Source organism: Takifugu rubripes, chromosome 5, assembly GCF_901000725.2.
Source record: "Takifugu rubripes chromosome 5, fTakRub1.2, whole genome shotgun sequence".
Classification (NCBI taxonomy): Eukaryota; Metazoa; Chordata; class Actinopteri; order Tetraodontiformes; family Tetraodontidae; genus Takifugu; species Takifugu rubripes.
Genome location: NC_042289.1, coordinates 6,777,111 through 6,795,468, shown reverse-complemented (window position 1 = coordinate 6,795,468; position 18,358 = coordinate 6,777,111). Strand labels below are relative to the sequence as shown.

The 18,358-nt window shown below is 47.7% G+C and overlaps 1 protein-coding gene across 1 annotated transcript; it reads right to left on the bottom strand.

Moving 5' to 3' along the window:
- Positions 1-2,309: 2,309 nt before the first annotated feature.
- On the bottom strand, positions 2,310-16,440 carry LOC101063947 (Na(+)/H(+) exchange regulatory cofactor NHE-RF2). Its single transcript, XM_011603924.2, has 6 exons — positions 15,745-16,440; positions 15,127-15,411; positions 7,337-7,558; positions 3,843-3,996; positions 3,672-3,772; positions 2,310-3,587 (listed from the first exon to the last, which is right to left on the bottom strand). The coding sequence occupies exons 1-6, from the start codon at positions 15,949-15,951 to the stop codon at positions 3,429-3,431; spliced, it is 1,128 nt and encodes a 375-aa protein (XP_011602226.1). The 5' UTR covers positions 15,952-16,440; the 3' UTR covers positions 2,310-3,428.
- Positions 16,441-18,358: the final 1,918 nt, after the last annotated feature.

The window sequence follows — 18,358 nt, the reverse complement described above, 5'->3', positions numbered from 1 at the left end:
TGGCTGGTTTCCAGTGAAGCCATTAGGCGGGTGGTCATTCAAAAATGTTTTTATCCAGACTTCTTGGACTAAATGGGGATCATTCTTCACTGGGTTATTACTCTTAAATAATCTTTGGTGAAATTGAAATTACCTGAGGGAGGACAGAAAGGAAGAAATAGTCATAAATGAGTGGACGCCAGAGAAAATAGAGAAATAGCAGCACATCCATTTTTATGATGCTGTAAAAGTACGCAGCAGGGTGGTCGACCTGCCGCTGCTCAGGATGAGCGGGGCAATTTCAGGGCCTGCTCAGACGACGTTAAAGTAGATGTCTATACGCAGGATGAGCTGTATGTTAAACCCTCCTCATTGTAAAATTAGTCATTAGCTCCACCTAACGTGCTCCGCTGCCGCACTGAGGGGTTGTGGGAACGCAAACCCTTCCTCGGTCGGGATGGACCCAGATGACAAATGCATAAATAATAAGGCTACTCAATGTCACAATGCAAATACACCATTAGACCCACGCAGTACTTAAATAAAACCCACCCTACAACGCTAAAGGATCATTTTGGCTTCGTTAAATCAGCAACTTAGTCTTTTTTCCTTCGCTACCCCTGAAACATTTGCAAAACCAAATAAATGGAAAGTTTGTGGCGGCTTTTGCTGAACATGTAGGCGTCAGACAACAAATAGGTGGCTTAGCGAGTTGAGCCAAGGTGTGTGCACAGACTGGGTGTGTCCGCATGTGTGCGCATCTGCTCCCTCATGCCTAATGCGAAGGGTGGCCCGTGGGACCCAAAATGTGCCCGTAATTGTGCCCTTTGGTTCCCCCCATTCTGGAGCACAGGTCCCTCCTCTTCTCACCCACTCAATTCCTCCTTTCTCACTCACATCTTTTCCATTTTGTTCCTTGTTTTTCTGGGTTAACACACCAGATATCCAGCTGGCTCCACGCACTCCCTTTTCCTCCCTCTCCATGCCCGTTGGCGTAGCTGTCCTTATTTGGCTTCCTTTGAGAGTGTGGGAGTATGAGCATGAATGTGACTGTGTGTGTTTCCTCCTGACTGTGAGTCACCGCCTGTCTGACTCACGAGCGCTAACAAAAACACTCGGTTGCCATGGTGGCAACAACCAAACCCCCCAACCCCTCCCTATTCCTGTATCTCCCGCCCTGTCATTCTCTGCTTCTTTGCTCCTTGAGGGCACCGCTGCATCTGAGGCAGCGCTGGCAGTCTGACATGGGTGTTGCTTCAATGAGGGTGGGGGGGTGAGGTGGAACTATTTTTTTGAAGGGGTGGGGGGGGGTGGGGGTGGGGGGCAGTAACAAAACAGAATCAAAGGGAGGCCAAAAAAGGCTGAGGTGAAGGGAAAGTTCAGAGTCGAGCAGGACAAGAGAACCCTTAGGAGGGATGCCTGCATCAGGTCCGCCAGAAAGGGGGCGCCTGTGGCTCTATTGACGACCTCTGTTCTCCAGCTTTTACCACTTGCATCATTGGTTTGCCTTGGCGTCACCTCCCAGGAGCATAATAATAATCACGTGTAGCATGACATTGTCACAACCATCATGTCAGAGGCAGGTTGCTGTGTCTGCAGTCTCATGTTACAGTTACTTCCTGGATGTCATTGCGCCGCCTTGTGGACAAATTATATAGTGCTGCGGCGCTGACTGACTTTCTATTCAACACATCAAGATGGTTGATGGTTTTAAATATATACATATTAAAGTGCAGATCAGACAGTGGATTTTTCATCTTGTTTTGCTGTCTTTTTTTTCTGAACATGATTTTATGTGACGAGCAATTAAAAAAAAAAACGTATAAAGGAACGCACACATACTTCCTTTGCGAGGACTCTTTTTGATATAATGTATCCCCAAGCTCCTAACCATCACAACTAAATGCCCAACCCTCACCCCAATACCTAAAGTCAATTCTAACCTTTGCCTTCATCTTAAAGTTTTAACTTTTCAAACTGCCCTCACTTCATGGGTAAAAAATTGTATTCTGGTAGTATGTACAAGAACACACACACACACACACACACACACACACACACACACACACACATTTTGAACTCTTTCTAACCCCTGTGTAGCCTGAGAGCTCAGAGCAGCAGCTGGTTAATTGAGATCAGGCAAAAACTGAAACTTTAAACTAGAATAATCTAGTGACAGAAAGGCCGACGGTGTGCACACTCAAAATAAAAGAGAAAAGATCAGCCGGTGAATCCGCTGGTGAGGCTGGTGGAAAAGAAAATACTGAACGAGGACAGATGAAATAAAAGCACAACAGTAGCAACATATGATAAATTAATGGGCCGATCTGTTGGAAACGATGCCAGCTGACAACTTTACTGTATATTTTTATTGTTCATGAGATGTTTAACTGTGGCCGAACAGACAGAGCGATCACTCTTACACACACTGGTGACCCTCAGGACACCTAATCCAAGTGTGGATAATGCACGAGGCTGTGAATGGGTTTGATAAAAAGGGAAAAAATAAAAAGATCCCAACTTGGACCAGTGACATTAGAGCTCGGATCGTGCTATTGTGTGGGGCATGTGTATGACAGCTGTCCCTGTCTAATCCTTCGTAAGCGCTACAGTTCCCGCAGCGTCTTCCACCGTAGCCTCGAGAGCATCTCTGACCTCACGACGACCCCCACCCCACACCCTTCTTTTCCCCCTGGCCTTATTGCTAGCTCGGTCAAAGGGAAAATGTGTCATTTTGTAAACTAGTTTGCTCTCCTTTCTGCTGCAAAATAAGGTGAGAAGATCTGCACTAAGACACCGGCTCATGTCACATACTCAAGCCCGAAAGGTTGCCCACTCTGATGGCCACTCTGATGGCCAGGCATCGTTTCCCTGAGGTAATAACACATCTCCTCCTTCACTCTTTTAATGCCAGTGGTGCCTCCCTTTGTGGATAGGATTGTCAAAATTCAGTCCTAATACAAACATTTGGATAAAAAAAGGCCTGATGCTACAAACAAGAAGACAAGAAGATGGAGGACTGAGAACGCGCAGCTCAATAATCAGCTGAAGCTGTCCCGAAGTCCCATAATTATCACAGTCATTGACATCACAGTGTCCATTAAAATTGGTTAAAAAGCTGCACTTTACATTTGTTGTGTATTTACATATATATTTTTTTATATAAAAAAGCAACATTCTCCCACTTCTGTGGGAAATAATGTCTCTAATAATAAACAAAAGAGTAGAAAAAAGTGATGAATAAAGGCAGATGTGTGAGGATGTAGTATTAGTTCCCAGCGATGGAGGCGTATCGCTTCCGCCTTAAACAGTCCGAAGCAGCTTTGAGCGTGTGAATCTTCCATTCTTCGCTTTCAAATGCAAAAGAGAAACATCTGCTGCGTCTCCTGCGTAAAACCCGTCCGCGACGAGCGCGCACGCTCTGGTCCGTGTCCTTGAGAGGGAGCGCCTCAGAAGTTGCTGAACAGCTCGTACTTCTTTATCCAGTCCATCTGCGGGGCCTTCTTCTTCTCTTTGGCATGGATCTTCATCTTCTCCTCCGCCGCCGTAGCGCTGAGGCCCATCTCAGCGAAGGGGTCCATCATCCGGCTGCCTTCTTCATCTGCCAGCTAGGAGACATTGGCGATAACGATGACATGTTTTTTCAAACTTAAATCCCAAAGGCTCCTCCAGGAAAGACCGCCTGGACCCACCTGTGTGCTGTTTCCGCGGCTGCTGAGGGTGGAGTGTGTGGAGGAGCTGCCGTTCAAGCGAGCGCCGGTGGAGCCGTTCGATATTGATGGACCATCGTAGTCTGACGATAGAGCACGACAGTGCCATAAACATCACAAGTTATGTTTAAAACGTCGTCAGTCGGGTCCTACCTGTGACCAGGGCGACGGTGGGAACGACCCCCCTCTTCTTGAAATGGGCGTCAGTCTCAGGGTCCACCACCAACAGCCAGGTCTCATCTCCGCCCCTCTTGATGAAGGCCACCACGTCCGCGTGCCTCATTCCCTCGATGTTTGTGCCATTGACCTGACAAACACACCCAGACAAGACAAACGCTTTCTAAGAAAATGGCAGGAGCTTTCTGACTGGCTTTGTTGACTGGTAAAGAACCACCATGCTGCATTCGTTCTCCTGGTTTCATTTCTGGGCCAAGACAATGCTGCCAACTGTCACTTGCTGACTGGTTTAACTGGTACCTGAAAAATGCACCTCTATTCAGGTTCTCAGCCAGTCTCGGCCTGACCCCTGATCACAGTTAAGCCCTGAGCAGGACCAGGCCCACATGGGATGGGCCAGGATGCAGAATATACATACCGTCAGCAAATGTAGCTACTGTTTACATGTTAGCTACAGCTAATGTTTACATGTTATCTATAAAGAATGCACATAGGCTTTGGAAGGCAGCAAAGGGCATATGGCAGCAGAAGAGAACAAGAAAGCAAAAAAAACAAAAAACTCATCACAACATTTTGCTTTCTGCAGCAGACACACAGATGTCGCATTGTGCACAGCTTCAGGCATGAGAGCCAACACACTGAGAACCAAGGACTTGTTTGACAAGTCCTCATCCAGCCTGGCAACTATAATCTACACATTTTTCCTCCAAGCACTGATTGTTTTCCACACACTCTGTTATAGTTTAGCAGTCTAGCTTTTTATTATTACTTATTGCTATTATTGCTTATTATTGCTTAAACTGAATTCGCCACCAAGGATTGCAGTACCACATCTAGACACTAGGTGGGGCCGTGGAACAATAAAACCGCTCATGCCCTGGTGAGAGTCCTCACTCAAAATTGCTCAATAGTCAAAACATATCTCAGACGTTCAGTTTTAAGTGACCTTTAACAGAAAGCTCACAAATATCATCCTGTGGATGACAGAGAGGTGAACAATAGAGGTTTCTCTCTCCTCTGCAGCTACAACAGCCTAGTTTGGCTCTTGCAGACATATTTGGCCTCAATATCAGGGTTTTTTTCCCCAGGGTTTTTATTTTCAGGGTTTTTTTTCTGCCCAGATATTAGGCAGGTATATACTCACCATCCCAAGTTACAGGTAAGCAAATCTATTATTGATGGTTCTTCAGCTCTACAGCTACAGTGCTGGTTTCAGGTGTCAGCATTCTGAGGAGTAATTTGTTTTAATTTTGCTGCTTGTGAAATGTTTGGAAGGATATGCTGTAAGAAAATTGGGTGATATTTGGGTGATGGAGGCAGAAAGAAAGGTTTTACAGGTCCCAAAGAAAAAAAGAAATGATGGGAAATGAGAAGCTGGCACCAAAAAGGAGCTGGAAAAAGCTGAATTGACACGGAGAGGGCCTCATGATCCTCTCAACAATCCCTTATTCATGAATTTTGAGTGGCAGGCGGACATAAAAAGAAGACATCAGACGGACACTTGGATGGAGAGAGAACAAGCATCTTTGTATCTGACCAAACAACAGGTGTTGTGTCATGTTTCACAGGCCTTTATTAACACTCCATCCCTCACAGGAGAACCTGCTCTCGGCCCACTGGGCTCATTTATACAGGTTAGAGGAAGAAGATGAGTTCTCATGAGAACGTTCCTCAGGGAACCTCTCCATAATGTGTGTTTTATTAGACCCGTGGGGGTGTGAACATTCTGCATGTAGCGTTTGTGTGTGCGTGTGTGTGGAGATTAGATTTACTGAACTAACTGATTCAATTATCCAAGCCCAAACAGTTACATTAGGAATGATTTTGGGCAAAGATTTTATAAAAATTTGGTTGTTTGCTCTTCCTCCGGAAACTCCGGTCTCATCCTCTCATACAATGTGCAGACATTTCTCAGACATTCTCGTAATGTCACACGGACATAAATCCTGAGGCAAATCTTGTATTTAGGCTCCATGCCTGCTACTGTGTGAGTGCACCTGTTTTAAAGCTAATGCTATCGCCAGTATGCTAACATGCCAGAGGAACCAGCGAGAACACAGAGCATGATGAGAGCTGATGGAAATGTTTTATGTTCATTTATGAGGACTTTGGCCTTTTATTTTATCATTAAGGGGACCAACCAGATGCCCATAACATGAGAGCTAATTAGCTAATCAGACTATGGCTGATTGATGAAGTAAAGCGACAGCAAAGAAAAGAGTCCAAGTCTGAGCATAAGAGAGTAATAAACGCGCTATTTTAACCACATGATGTCCTGTAGTTGCAGCCTTGCCCCCCCGGTGGCCATTATGCTAAACTGATGTCCTGTTAGCACTTTCATGTGGACTGTGTGTACGTCTGACTGGTCCGAACCATAACTGACTCCACGTGCACTGTTAGTGAAGCCCGACCGTCGCCACAGCCTTACCTGCTGAAACAGGTGAGCTCCCCTCGCCAACATGTAGCTGACAGTGCTGGCAACACACGAGCGGGACTCCGAGATACGACGGAGCGTGAACGCACCGCTCCAAATAATCCTCGAGCACGTGGTCATCCCCAATGGCGGTCTGCTGCCATCTACGGTGACCTGCTGCAGGATGTTCCCACACAACGACGGTTCTAGTGCGGCACCAGTGCAAAATATGATCAACTGGTCTGTCTGGCTCCCGAGCAGAGAGATCACGTGCAGTCTCGGTCGCTGCCAAGAGGGTGTGGCCAGCGCACGCCGTCACAGGATAAATCATTGGAGGGGACGTGATGGGTTCACCATCCCCTCAGCAAAGATGCGGCTCTGATGGTTGTTCTGTTTTTGCGGAGTTCTGGATGAACTCTGTCTGACCTCCAGTGAACGCTCTGACGTACAGCCCGAGGGGTCAAAGGTCATGAGAACGGAGGCGAATCCCCTGGCTGCTAATAACGACGTCGCCGCCAACCGTAGTTTCTGAAATGTTACGTCCTTGTCAATCAGAAAAAGGTGCATAACACATTAACGTCCAACTGGTCTTTTTTTTTCTTCTTCCTGCATTTCACTTTTTTTTCTGCAGACATCAAAAAAGGTGCCCCTCCCCCCCGCCCTCTGTGGGCCCCCTCGTTCAGGCTGATTTGTAACTCCCCTTCCTCCCCCCACCTCCTATCTGACATATGCAGAAGATTGAGTCCAGACTGTTGAATTTGTTGATGCTGGGAACAGTAGATATAATGTTCTCCTGCCTCACGCCTCATCAGGCAGCGGGAACAGATTAATACTCGTTCTGACAACTGCGAGTGTGTTTAGGATGGGGGGGGGGGGGGGGGTGATCTGAATATTGGCGAGTGTTTTATTACAGCAGCTCCAGTTCCAGGACACTTGTGGGCAGTTCTCTGTGTTGGTGTGTGGTGACGTAAACACTCACGGGGGAAATCTAAACTCGGAGTGGAGGCGCCTACAGAGATAGAGAAAAGTCACACTTCTACTAACAACACCGTCCTACCTCGATCAGCCTGTCTTGTGGGCGGAGCCCGGCACGGTCCGCGGGAGATCCCGGGTCGAGGGAGCGGATGTACTGGCCGGGCCGGGATCGGTCACTGTGCAGGTTGAAGCCGTAACCATTTTCAGAGCGCACCAGGTGGCAGAGACGCGGCGCCAGTCTGGACGGGTCCACCTTGGGTTGCGAATGGGACTGGGTCTGACTGTCGGTCTGGGGAGGGGTCTCCTGGGAACAGGAAACAAGTACAATGGAATAATGCAGTAATGCACGATATAAATCTCCTTCTAGCTTCTTCTGTAGGAACATTTATAGAAGGTGTATTAATGTGCCTCCAGTTCTGCAATACGATTACAATGAAGTCCCACCTGCACACACACACACACACACACACGCACACACACACATTGGGTGAGGACAGGGGACAAAAGTGGCAGAAGTCATGGTGCAGAGTCCAATTCCAGTGGAACAAACATGTTGGTGGGACACAGCAGGCTGCCATGTGACATTTCCTCCACTGTCAGCAGGGGAGCGCTTGATTATCGGCCCTGCCGAATTTTTCCAAATGTTCCGGTGGGAGGGGACGCAGTTGGAGGTCCTGGGAAAAGGTGAGTGCCCGTGCTTTGTTCCAGGCGCGTGGATGTAGTCTCCAAACACAGGAAAATTCAACACTCGACATGCACAACACACAAACAAACGTGCTTTTTAATCTCTCTGCTGTATTTTTGCACTGTACAGTATGGAAAAGGGTTGATTTAGGGAAACTACATTCCTTACCACAACATTCAAAGTGACTAATCCAGAAATGGACTGACCTGCTGTAGTTACGGTTGCTATGGCGAGACAATCGCTGCTCAGTTTATGAAGAACGAGTCATGTGAAATGTTTGTCTCAGTGATGGAAAACTACATTGTCAGTCACCCAAGGCCACAGCAGCCAGCGTTCCACTCTTTTATGCTATCAAATATATCAAAACAGCAACACACAGTGTGAAATATATATACTGCAAACATGCCATACATGGTATATCTCACGTGCAATGCATCCACACGTAGCGTAGCAATGCACTCAGGCAATGACATGGACGCCTGTTCCCCTGAACATGCTAGCACGTATCAGAAATGCACGCAGAACTGTAGCTTCCTGTAACTTGATCCACCAGCTTCATGTTTACGATCAGATTTGTTGTTTTTCCACATAACTGTCCCAAACGTGCACGTTCGCTCTCGCGTGACCCGCAGCTGTGGCATTTGCCGCTGGTGAAACCAGATCGTAGCCAGGTTAATAATTGATCGTTTAACCCTTTCAGGGTCTAGGACCAGCCGACCGCTGCCGGCGCCCATCACAGTGACGTACCCACGGGCTTTTAGGGGGGAATTTGTGTCAAGATAATATTACCTTCCTCATAAATCTGATCAAAATCACACCGAATCGTGCCATAATAATACCCCCGACAGGCGAGGTGGAGGACAAACACAGCATGTCCTGGTGGATCAGTAATCCAGTTTTATCAACGACTAGGAAACATTGTTTCCAACTACGGAGGAGGAAAATCCAGGCTGCAGTGAAGCTAAAAGGGCATCCACGAGTTGTTCCATGGCCTCGTTTCTATTCCCCAAGATTTCCAATAACTCCAGTAGACTTCTGCCACGACCAAAAACCTGCAGTGTTCTATTTTTTTGGGGTTAATTGTGGAAAAGCTCTGCTGGTTTCCAGTGCTACCTGCTAAACAAAAGCTAATATGAGCCCTTGTTTCCAGGGCCTGATCCCAGGCTTGCCCTTTCAACATTTCCCGTTGCTTTTGTTGCAGCATTGTAGAAGAAACACATGATGTTTTTGCAACGAAGGCATCAAGACAAAGAAAGGCTGTAACTGAATCAGGCTGTTGCTGGTTTAGTCAGACGGCTTCTCCGCGACTGCAACAATCAAATTAAACGTAACGGCGGAATGGGAAAAACTGCCCAGGAATGATGTCGCGGTCGAGTTGCCATGAGTGCAGAAGTGGAGCCACATGATACAATAACACAGGAAGGGAGGCGGAGAGAGCAGACCCAGGACAGAAACAGAGACTGGATGGACAGGCTGGTTGCGTAACACTTCCGGGACATGATGGATGGCTGCACGTGCGGCGCTCCTGGGGCCACATCTGGCGTGCAGGAGCCGCCGAGGTCTGTGTAGCGGGAGGTCTAGTCGGGTGTAACTCGGGAGAAGAATGAGCAAAACGAGGCACATGTGGACCACAGAAGCAGGAGGTAAAACCGAAGCAGTTCCTGCCAAATAAATCCACATTTGAACAAACCATTTTCACTCTCAGGTGTCAGTCTGGGTGAAGATTTATCAGAATCTACAAGATCAAAGCAGCAGTCCGGAGAAAAGGGTCGCTGGAAGGAGGAGTTCGGAGGAGCTTTAGAGGGTTATGTTCTCCTGGCTGCGGAGGCTCTAATTCTCCCAAAAGTGTCTGTAAACATTGAGACATTGCAGGTGTCATTTCATGTACTCGACAAAGCTCTGATAGAGCCACCGGCTTCTCTCGGCTGCGGCTCTGAGCAGAACGTGGGTGGGTCAGCGCCGCTGAGGTTCATCGCAGCATGTTCACCGGTGCTGTCGGAGGGACGGATCTCGTCTGGTCTTACCCACCTCCTCTCGTTAGCGTAGCCTGGCTGCCTTAAAGCCTTTGTTTTAACCTGCACCCCCAGTCTGCTCACGTTAGGACGCACATGTTGATGATAGAGTGCCGCTACATGCTAATTTATTTTTGCTCAATTCTTGCCAAGGCTTCTTTTTTGTCGCGTGTCTGACAGGACGGCCGTGATGTTATTCTGCGCTGGGCGTCCACGCCCTCGTTATCAGCGCGTGTCAGATATTTGTGAATCCTGCAGTGAGGGCAGAGGGAGGGGTGCGCCTACAGTGGCTGAACGCCCCAAAAGGTCACAGCCAGCAAACAGAAACATCAGCCCCTTGATTTCAGCACCTAAATCCAAAACAAGTGACGGTTATATGAGTGATGAGACATAAATAAACAAAAGAGATGGAGGATAAACAGATAAACGCTACCACAGAGAAGAGCACGCCCCTAGAGGTCACGTGACCTTCTGGTGGGGCCTCTTTGGTGATTAGGTTCCGGGGGTTGATTGTTGGTTTTTGGATCTGGGTATATTTAAGACCAGTTTCAAGTTGCTCAGATGTTTAAATCTAAACTGCCAGTGGTTTATAATCCCACTTGAATTCAAGGCCATGCTGCCCAGTTAGGTAACATTACTGATTATCCTTTAAAAGGGTCTTCTACCATCTGACCAAATCCCAGTGCTGGACTGGGATAAAACCAGTTCCACAGATGTCAGCAGTGAGTAGGACAACTAGTTTTGGTGCTGCATCAACATTAGGGGCTGTGGTTGATTTGGGGGAAACATTATTTTCCCTCCTGCGCACTCGGAATCCATCAGGGGGCATTTTCCTGCAGCGCCGCACATAAAACATCTTTGTTAGCTCACTTACTCAAACGGAAATCCTGCATTTCCAACCTGAGAGAGAGGACAGCTGCAGACAAATTGTTCCAGAGTGTGTGAATTGAGCGAAACACAGCGACACTGGTGGGAGAGCAGAAGAAAAAAAGACCGAGTGTGTTGAGAAAGAGTTTAAACAGTGTGTGGATGTGTGGGAATGTGCGCTGGCTCACAGCTGTGGGTGCAGCAGTGCAAACAGAACCCGAGAAGAACCTGAAAAAAGATGTGAAACGGAGCCGCTGTGAGCTGGAGAGCTGTAAGAACGGCCTGGTGTGCTAACATGCTAACGTACACTGGATTTTATAAATGATCAGGACAGAGTTATAACAGCAATCCATCCAATTAGTTTATAAAGCACTTCTGTATGGTTGTGCACCATTTTAGCTATGCTAGCATCGTGCTGAGAAACTGCCCGTCCCAAATATTTTTCTTGACTCTTTTTATAGATGCTTGAGTCAACAATCATCTCTCTGTCTCACATGATGATGATGATGATGATGATGATGATGATGATGATGATGTGTGGGCAGAAGATCGATCCCTGGCTGCGCCCGGCCTACGCTCTGGCAGCTAATCTCACGTTTAAAGAGTTTAAAAGATGACAGCTTATGTGAAAACTAAAGTTGTGGGAAATATGATCACCCCACCGACGAGGGATGTGCGTGGTGATCCGAGGATGACAGGCCGGTTTCCCACGCGCACGTTTCATCGAACGTGGAGCCTCTGCGACGCTGGTGCCCCCCTTGCTTGTTTCTGCCCTCGCAGCCCCGTCCCGTCCGAAAGGGCAACGTTTCACTCCGGGAATTGGTTTTGCTCTCCGCCGCCAAACACTGACTCAGAAGCCTGGACCCCTGCGTTGTGATGCAACAGGGCTGGTATTTGGTGGGGGGGGGGGGGGGGGGGTGCTTGAACACACTCCAGATGTTGCAAAGACTGGCTCACCCTCGCTGACAGACACGGCCATCTTGAGACCAAACATTTCTTTAAAGAAAGGACAGGAGTTACTCGGTGTTGACGCATCAAAAATCCTCTCTGTTTCCATCCAGTCGCGGCTGCTCCATTCGGAACCCCCCCCCCCCCCCCCCCCCCCCCCCCCCCCCCCCCCCCCCCCCCACCACCTCCCCGGTCTATGAGGCTGGCAGCCAAATTGGAGCTGACAGGCAACATCTTTTGCCCATTATGCTGGACAAAGCGCGAAACTGAAGGCGGCAGGCCCGAGCCATCATCTCATTTAGTATTATTAGAAACTAATGGCCTCTGACACTCGCCGGGATGGTTGCAGAGCGACACGGCGGCAGGAAATGAGGATTCAGCGCATCATTCACGGAAAAATGCAGTTTGCAACACAATTTCACTGCAGATTTGGGGGGAGTGTTTTTGGGGCCTCTCGCACATCCGCCGTTGCCGCCAACGACGCCGCGAAACTTCAGCGGGTTTCTCAGTGTTCCCACACATCCTGAACACTCTGTGAAGGGAAGGTTCCCTGTCACAACATTGATGAGGGAATCGCTTGCTGACGTCCCGCCCGTGCCTGCTTTGTTTAGTCTCAGCTGGTGTTTGGATGGGAATCGCACTCGCCACCTGCGACGCACGGCCGCTGCCCCGTGACTCGGCACAAACATCCTCTTATAAACCGCCCACCCGTCTCTGGGCAACTAAACGCACCACGTCACCCCTCCAAATACACACAGCTGTACGTCAATCTGCAACTCTTCTGCCTCTGCAGCTGTTTGTACAGTTGTTTCTGGGCTGATGCTCAGCAGACCTCTGCATATCATTTAGTGTAGCGAGAGGCGCTAGTCAGCGTTAGCATCCATGCTAACATGCTGGTTTGATGAAACGGTGCCAGAACCGCATTGAAGCTCCGTTGTTGTAAAGGTCAAAAATCATAGCGGTCATATCTTTAAATGTCTCATATTTCAGAGGAAGAATCCTTTTTTTGGTGCATCCGTCTATTCAGCGCGCTCGGGTGATGCAGCCCGTTACCATAGCGAAGACTTTCTGACAGGCCCGCGGTTCACACCAAGCAGGAGGGCGGCGGGAGTGGAAAGAACAACAAAAAAGAGCACAATGTGTCTGTGTGAGTGATGAAAGCAGAAATAAAGCAGGTACGGGAGTGGAAATACACCAGGGACGCGACCTCCACATGTGTGTCCCTGCGTGGATACACCCCCCCATCTTCGCCTGTCTGTCTGTCTGTCTGTCTGTCTGTCTGTAGGGCTGCACCAACGTTCTCCATCATGGTTGTCCTCTTGTTTTCTTGTTTGGACAAATGAAAAACTCTCGTTGGAGAGAGATAGAGGAATAAAAGTCCGATCGTGGGTCTGACGCAAAACAAACCTGCAGCTTTCGTCAGATTCTTCAGTGTGATTTTAGAAAACTGGCATCGATTTTTAGCAATATTCCCAAATTCTGACTAAGCCTAATGGCCTCCTCCTGACAGAACACAGTCTATTCAGACACGTTGGGTTACTCCGACCTGGTTCCAGGATGTTCTCAGGCAGCGATGACCTTGTCTCAAAAGCACGCACGTACAGAATTTTGCAAAAGGGAAGCTGGTGTCTTGGGTTAATGTCCCTCGTGATATCAGGTTTAGTGAACGCATGTGCAAAGGCTGATACCGCCCTGATCTACCGAGGGTTATAGGGTTTGGAACAGGTTGTGCTGGGGAGCTCGATGATGCATTTAGTGGCTGTTAAATGAAACAAAACATTAGCCACTGTTAGCATCCCTTAGCAACATCTGCCACCCGTTCACTGAAACAAGAGGGAAATGACCAAATTCTGGACCTGCACGCTGTCAGTGCTGATGCCAGTGTACGCAGAATGGGTCATTTACACACATTCCTGTCATTTTGGTTGTCAGAGGATGAATCCAGTGGTTAAAGCTGCACTGGAGGCATCTCGGAAAAGATGCGAAAACTTTAATCTGGTGTTCTTTTTCTGTGCTTTGGAAGGTTTCAATCGCTATTAGCAAATAACTTAGCTGCTGCTCCTCTGCCACACAATGCTGTGTTTTTTATCTGTTAAACACTCTTATTTTGAGATAAAAGAAGATTCCCAGACAAACAAACACAAATTTGAACTAACAGAATTGTTCAGACCTCTTTAACGTCCTTTTCTGTTGGACACTTCCCCCCTAAAATATTTGCTTTATCTCGCTCCCTGGTCCTCTGCGTGTGTGTGTGTGTGTGTGTGTGTGAACTTCCTAACATGTTTAAGGTTGTGAGCAGAGACCGATGGCCGTTCTCCTTCCCCTCAGGCTGGGTTCTCTCTTCCCTCCATCGCTTTTCCTCCAGCCTTTTCTCAAAACTACAAACACGCCAAGAAGGGGAATCTGCTGCCGTCGGCAGTTCTAATATGGACCATGTGGTGAGAAGTCTGACAGAGAACTGATCTGAGACCAACCCTAACCCTAACCAAAATAAACAAAGAGTAACAAAAAAAGGAAATAGGACCAATTCTAATGCTCAGGAGACGCAAATAACGGTTCAAACGGGTGGTCAGGGGAGCAAAAGCCAAACAGGCAGAAACAAGAGGCCTTTGAGCATTTCCTTACACACACACAGGCACACACACACACACACACACACACACACAGATCTTGTAGTAATCGTGAAATAACCAGTGCTGCTCGCATTGGTTGCACAAATTGGAAACACATGTTGTGCAGCCAAGGTTGAGCCGCCTCATCGCCGGCCCACACAGACCCGACCTAATCTGTCAGTTCAGGGGGGACCTCGAAAGGTCGCTGAACTCAAAACCTGAAAACGCAAACGTATCAAGTCACGGCCGGCTTTCGACAAAGCGCATGTGTAAATACACCCAGGAAAAGGAGTAAACATAAAGGCAAAGTGAAAAACAAAACTCTGTGTTTCAGCACTGGGGGGAGAAACGAGGAGAAAAGACAGATGGTCTTTATTTCTACTAGATTTCCCGTTTGGCAGATTCCTGACTTTTGATGGATGCCACCTCCTGACCTCTGGTGCCCTTTTGGAACTGCCATTAAATGTTTGAATTTTTGAGGAATTCTTCTCTCAGGGCACACACACACACACACACACACACACACACACACACACACATACAAACACACACACGCACACGCACACACGCACACACAAGCAAGTGTGGTTGTGAGATCCCACAAGATTCTTTACTTGGAGCAATAACATTTAATTTTCTGTCCATTTTCCTCTCTAATTGGTTATTACGCTTCACACAGGTTGTCCAAGAGCTGTTTCCCTGACAACCAGCATCTGAGGGATTTCAAAGTTTCCTTTGACCAGCTTACCTTTGTCGCAGCCTTGGAAGGTGACCTCCTGGTGGGCTTCTGGACCTGGTTGCTCGCTGCCATGGGCAGCTTGGACGCTGATCCATTCTCCTGCTTTTTGCTCGTGGAGGACGGAACAGAGGACGACGAGGCCGTGGGAGAAGGACAGGAGTTGTGCTGCCCTGTGCCAGGAACAGCCATGTCCTCTGTGGCTGTGAGACGCAGGCTGCGCAGAGATTCTTGCGTCTCGGGATCCACCACCAGGAGCCGGGTCTCATTGTCCACCGCTTTGATCCGCTGGACCACCTGAGGACAGGTTGGCAGGACACAATATTTAGAATTTAAGTTTATCAGTGGAGAAAAGTGACATTTAATAACTGCCAAAGCCCAACAGGGATCTAATACAGCAGCTTCTGCTTCACTTGGATTGAAAATAGGAGAAACGTGTGAAAAAGCTGATTTAACGAGGGGTCAGGGCGCCGTGCCGGGTCTAAAACCAACAAACGGCAGAACGGAGGTGACTCTTTCCAAAGATATTGAGCGCGCAGGTTCTGGATCACGTGGTTGCAGGTGCGTCACAGACAGGTTCCACTCGCTCTTTTATTAAAAGAAGTGGAGAACTTTTCAGATCACTCTTACCTGATGGTGAGTTTCCTTCTCCACGTTGACGCCATTCACCGCCACCAAACGGTCCCCGGCGCGCAGCCCCGACGCTTCTGCAGGGGAACCGGGCTCCACTTTGCGGATGAATTGACCGCTCTTTCCTTTCTCACCATGCAAGTGAAATCCATACCCGCTGTCCCCTTTTGTCATGAGACAGAGCCGCGGTTTCCGCTCGCTGGTCATTTCCTGCTGCCGTTTAAAACCCTCGTGTTGGAGAAATACGCAATTTTCTTTTAAGAAAAATGGGACTTAAAGCAGCGGTTGGAGGGTTAAGCGTCACATTCTACCCGCCCAATGAGAGCGCATTGCAAACTATAAAAACTTCAGACGGCACAACACAAAATGCCAAAAAGAAAACACAAATTCAACACAGTTAAGAGTCAGGTAACGACGCGGAATGTCGTCCAGATCGAATGTCCCTGCGCAGGGCTGGAGCGCACTGCTGGCAACTCCAAGCGCGATGTCTGGCAGTGCGCAAAGACCCCTAGAGCCTCCAGCGGAGCATCACCAGCAACACTGCGGGCCTGTTTTTGAAGTCGAGGGGATCCCCGTCATGCACCTCTCTCTGACGTGCCAATAATAACAGATGCATGCGCGCACTGCACGCCGTTGCTGCCTGCGCAGACTTCGCGCGTTGTGCGCAATAGCACCTCCCTCTCCCTCTGCGACCAGTACTGGGAAGAAAGCGCGAGGACCAGCGACCAGGTGATTTTTAATTTCCCGACACCGCCACCTAGTGGCGCAATAAATTAGTGCGTTAAAATGGACCAATCGTGATGACGTCACCAGGGACCGCAAATAAAATGCAAATGAACACGATAGGGATATCTTCATTCAACACGTTCACAACTTGATTCTTTTTCAAGACACGAGTATTTTGGATGAATTCCTCAACCACCATTTCAAGGTACTTATGTAATTACGAGTTTTTGCCACAAGAGGTCACCAAACAGCAAACAGCATGAATGATGTGGCATTGAGACGTGTGCATGTTTTAACTATAACAGTATGCACACATTAAGGTTATATTCAAAGCCCAACAGTTTTAATGATAACGGAAACAAAAAGTTAATATAAATAAGCAGAAATTCAAAAATCTAAATTCATTTTACCTATATTTTAAAATAAATCTGCAGGAAATCTGGTGTCAGACAGCATCACTTGTCATAAAGTGAGTTTTCACTTTGGCTCTCCTGCAGTGTCCTGCAAATGTTTATGGTTGCTTTTGGAGCGACTGAGATTACACAAACAGTAAATACCTGGATATGGGAGAGGGGGAGATGATGGGGAGGAGAAGGAGGAGAACCAGTGGATCCTGGGCTGTTGGTAGATGTTAAGGAAGGAGTTTAGAGAAGCTTGAAAATGTAAAGAAAAACATGCGGAATGCCTTTGAAATGACTGACTGGGTCTTAAACTATCAGCATCACACACACACACACACACACACACACACACACACACACACACACACACAAACATATGCAAACACACACACGTTTATACTAAAATAGACAGATGCTGCTAACAGCCCTCGGGGTGGGTCCACCTTTTTCTGTCACCTAAATATACACGGGTATCAACAAACACATGGACACACAGGTCATGGGACTAAAAAGGTTAGTTTGTCATCAGTGAATCTGTCATAACTGGACTGTTTATTCTAATCTGTTTATTCAGAGGACGATCAGTTCTGCCTGTCCTTGGTGTGGAAAAGAGAAAAAGGTTTAGGTTCAAGTAAAAATAAGCGCGTAATGAAAATTCCAAGTGACACCGCTCACATATCTGGGCCTTGGCTAATTGCTGAAATCACCTCTTCTCTTTTATTAAAACAGACAGAGGCAGAAGAGGCTGCAGGGTGAAGTCCACGTCTCCCATCTATGATTAGCAGCAAGGGAGAAACCCACACCTCCGTCGGCTCCTACAGGTCCCCCCTGTGCTCCTCACGCTTTTGTTATTTGCAGCCACAACAAACTGTGAAACAGCTTAAGGTGAATGCAGTCATTTGCAAATCCCATAAAGCCACATTGTTCCTGAAGAACACAAACAACACATTGGATGTGGCGAGATTTGAGCATATTTTGAATGTGATGGCAGCATGTGTTGCTCCCTTCAGCTGCACACGTCAGCAGCCTTTATGTAACCCCCCCCACCATCAGAGATGCAGGACGTCCACTCCTCTTTAGTCCACCTGTGGTTTACAAATGGAATTTAGAAATTTGAATCTGCCGGATCCTAAATAAATAAGTTCTGATTTAAACAAATGTTCTGGTCTCACAGAATCACTGCAGAAATTCTTAAACAGGAAAATTAGGGAGCAAGAACTCTGATGTCACATCTGCTCACAATCACTTCAGTATCATCAAGACTGATATAAAAACTGCTGTTTATTTACAGAGGGAGATGTCAGTACACAAACTGTCATTTGGAGTTCACATTTTCTGATTTATGTCCTCCCAGCACCATTAAATCTTGGTCAATACCAAGAGTTCCATGTTCTGACATTCCGTATAAATGTGCCTGAACGGGTTCCTGGAAGAGAAACCGAGCCCGGAGAGACATTCAGCTCTCATGAAGGTGCTTTAATTAAAGG

What these genes read in the sequence shown, in the direction of transcription:
- LOC101063947 (XM_011603924.2), bottom strand. Translation starts at nt 15,951, where the DNA reads ATGACCAGCGAGCGGAAACCGCGGCTCTGTCTCATGACAAAAGGGGAC. An exon ending in CACAAGACAGGCTGATCGAG is followed by an intron (nt 3,997 to 7,336) that starts GTAGGACGGTGT and finishes TGTGTTTGTCAG; the next exon opens with GTCAATGGCACAAACATCGA. An exon ending in GCCGCGGAAACAGCACACAG is followed by an intron (nt 3,588 to 3,671) that starts GTGGGTCCAGGC and finishes AATGTCTCCTAG; the next exon opens with CTGGCAGATGAAGAAGGCAG.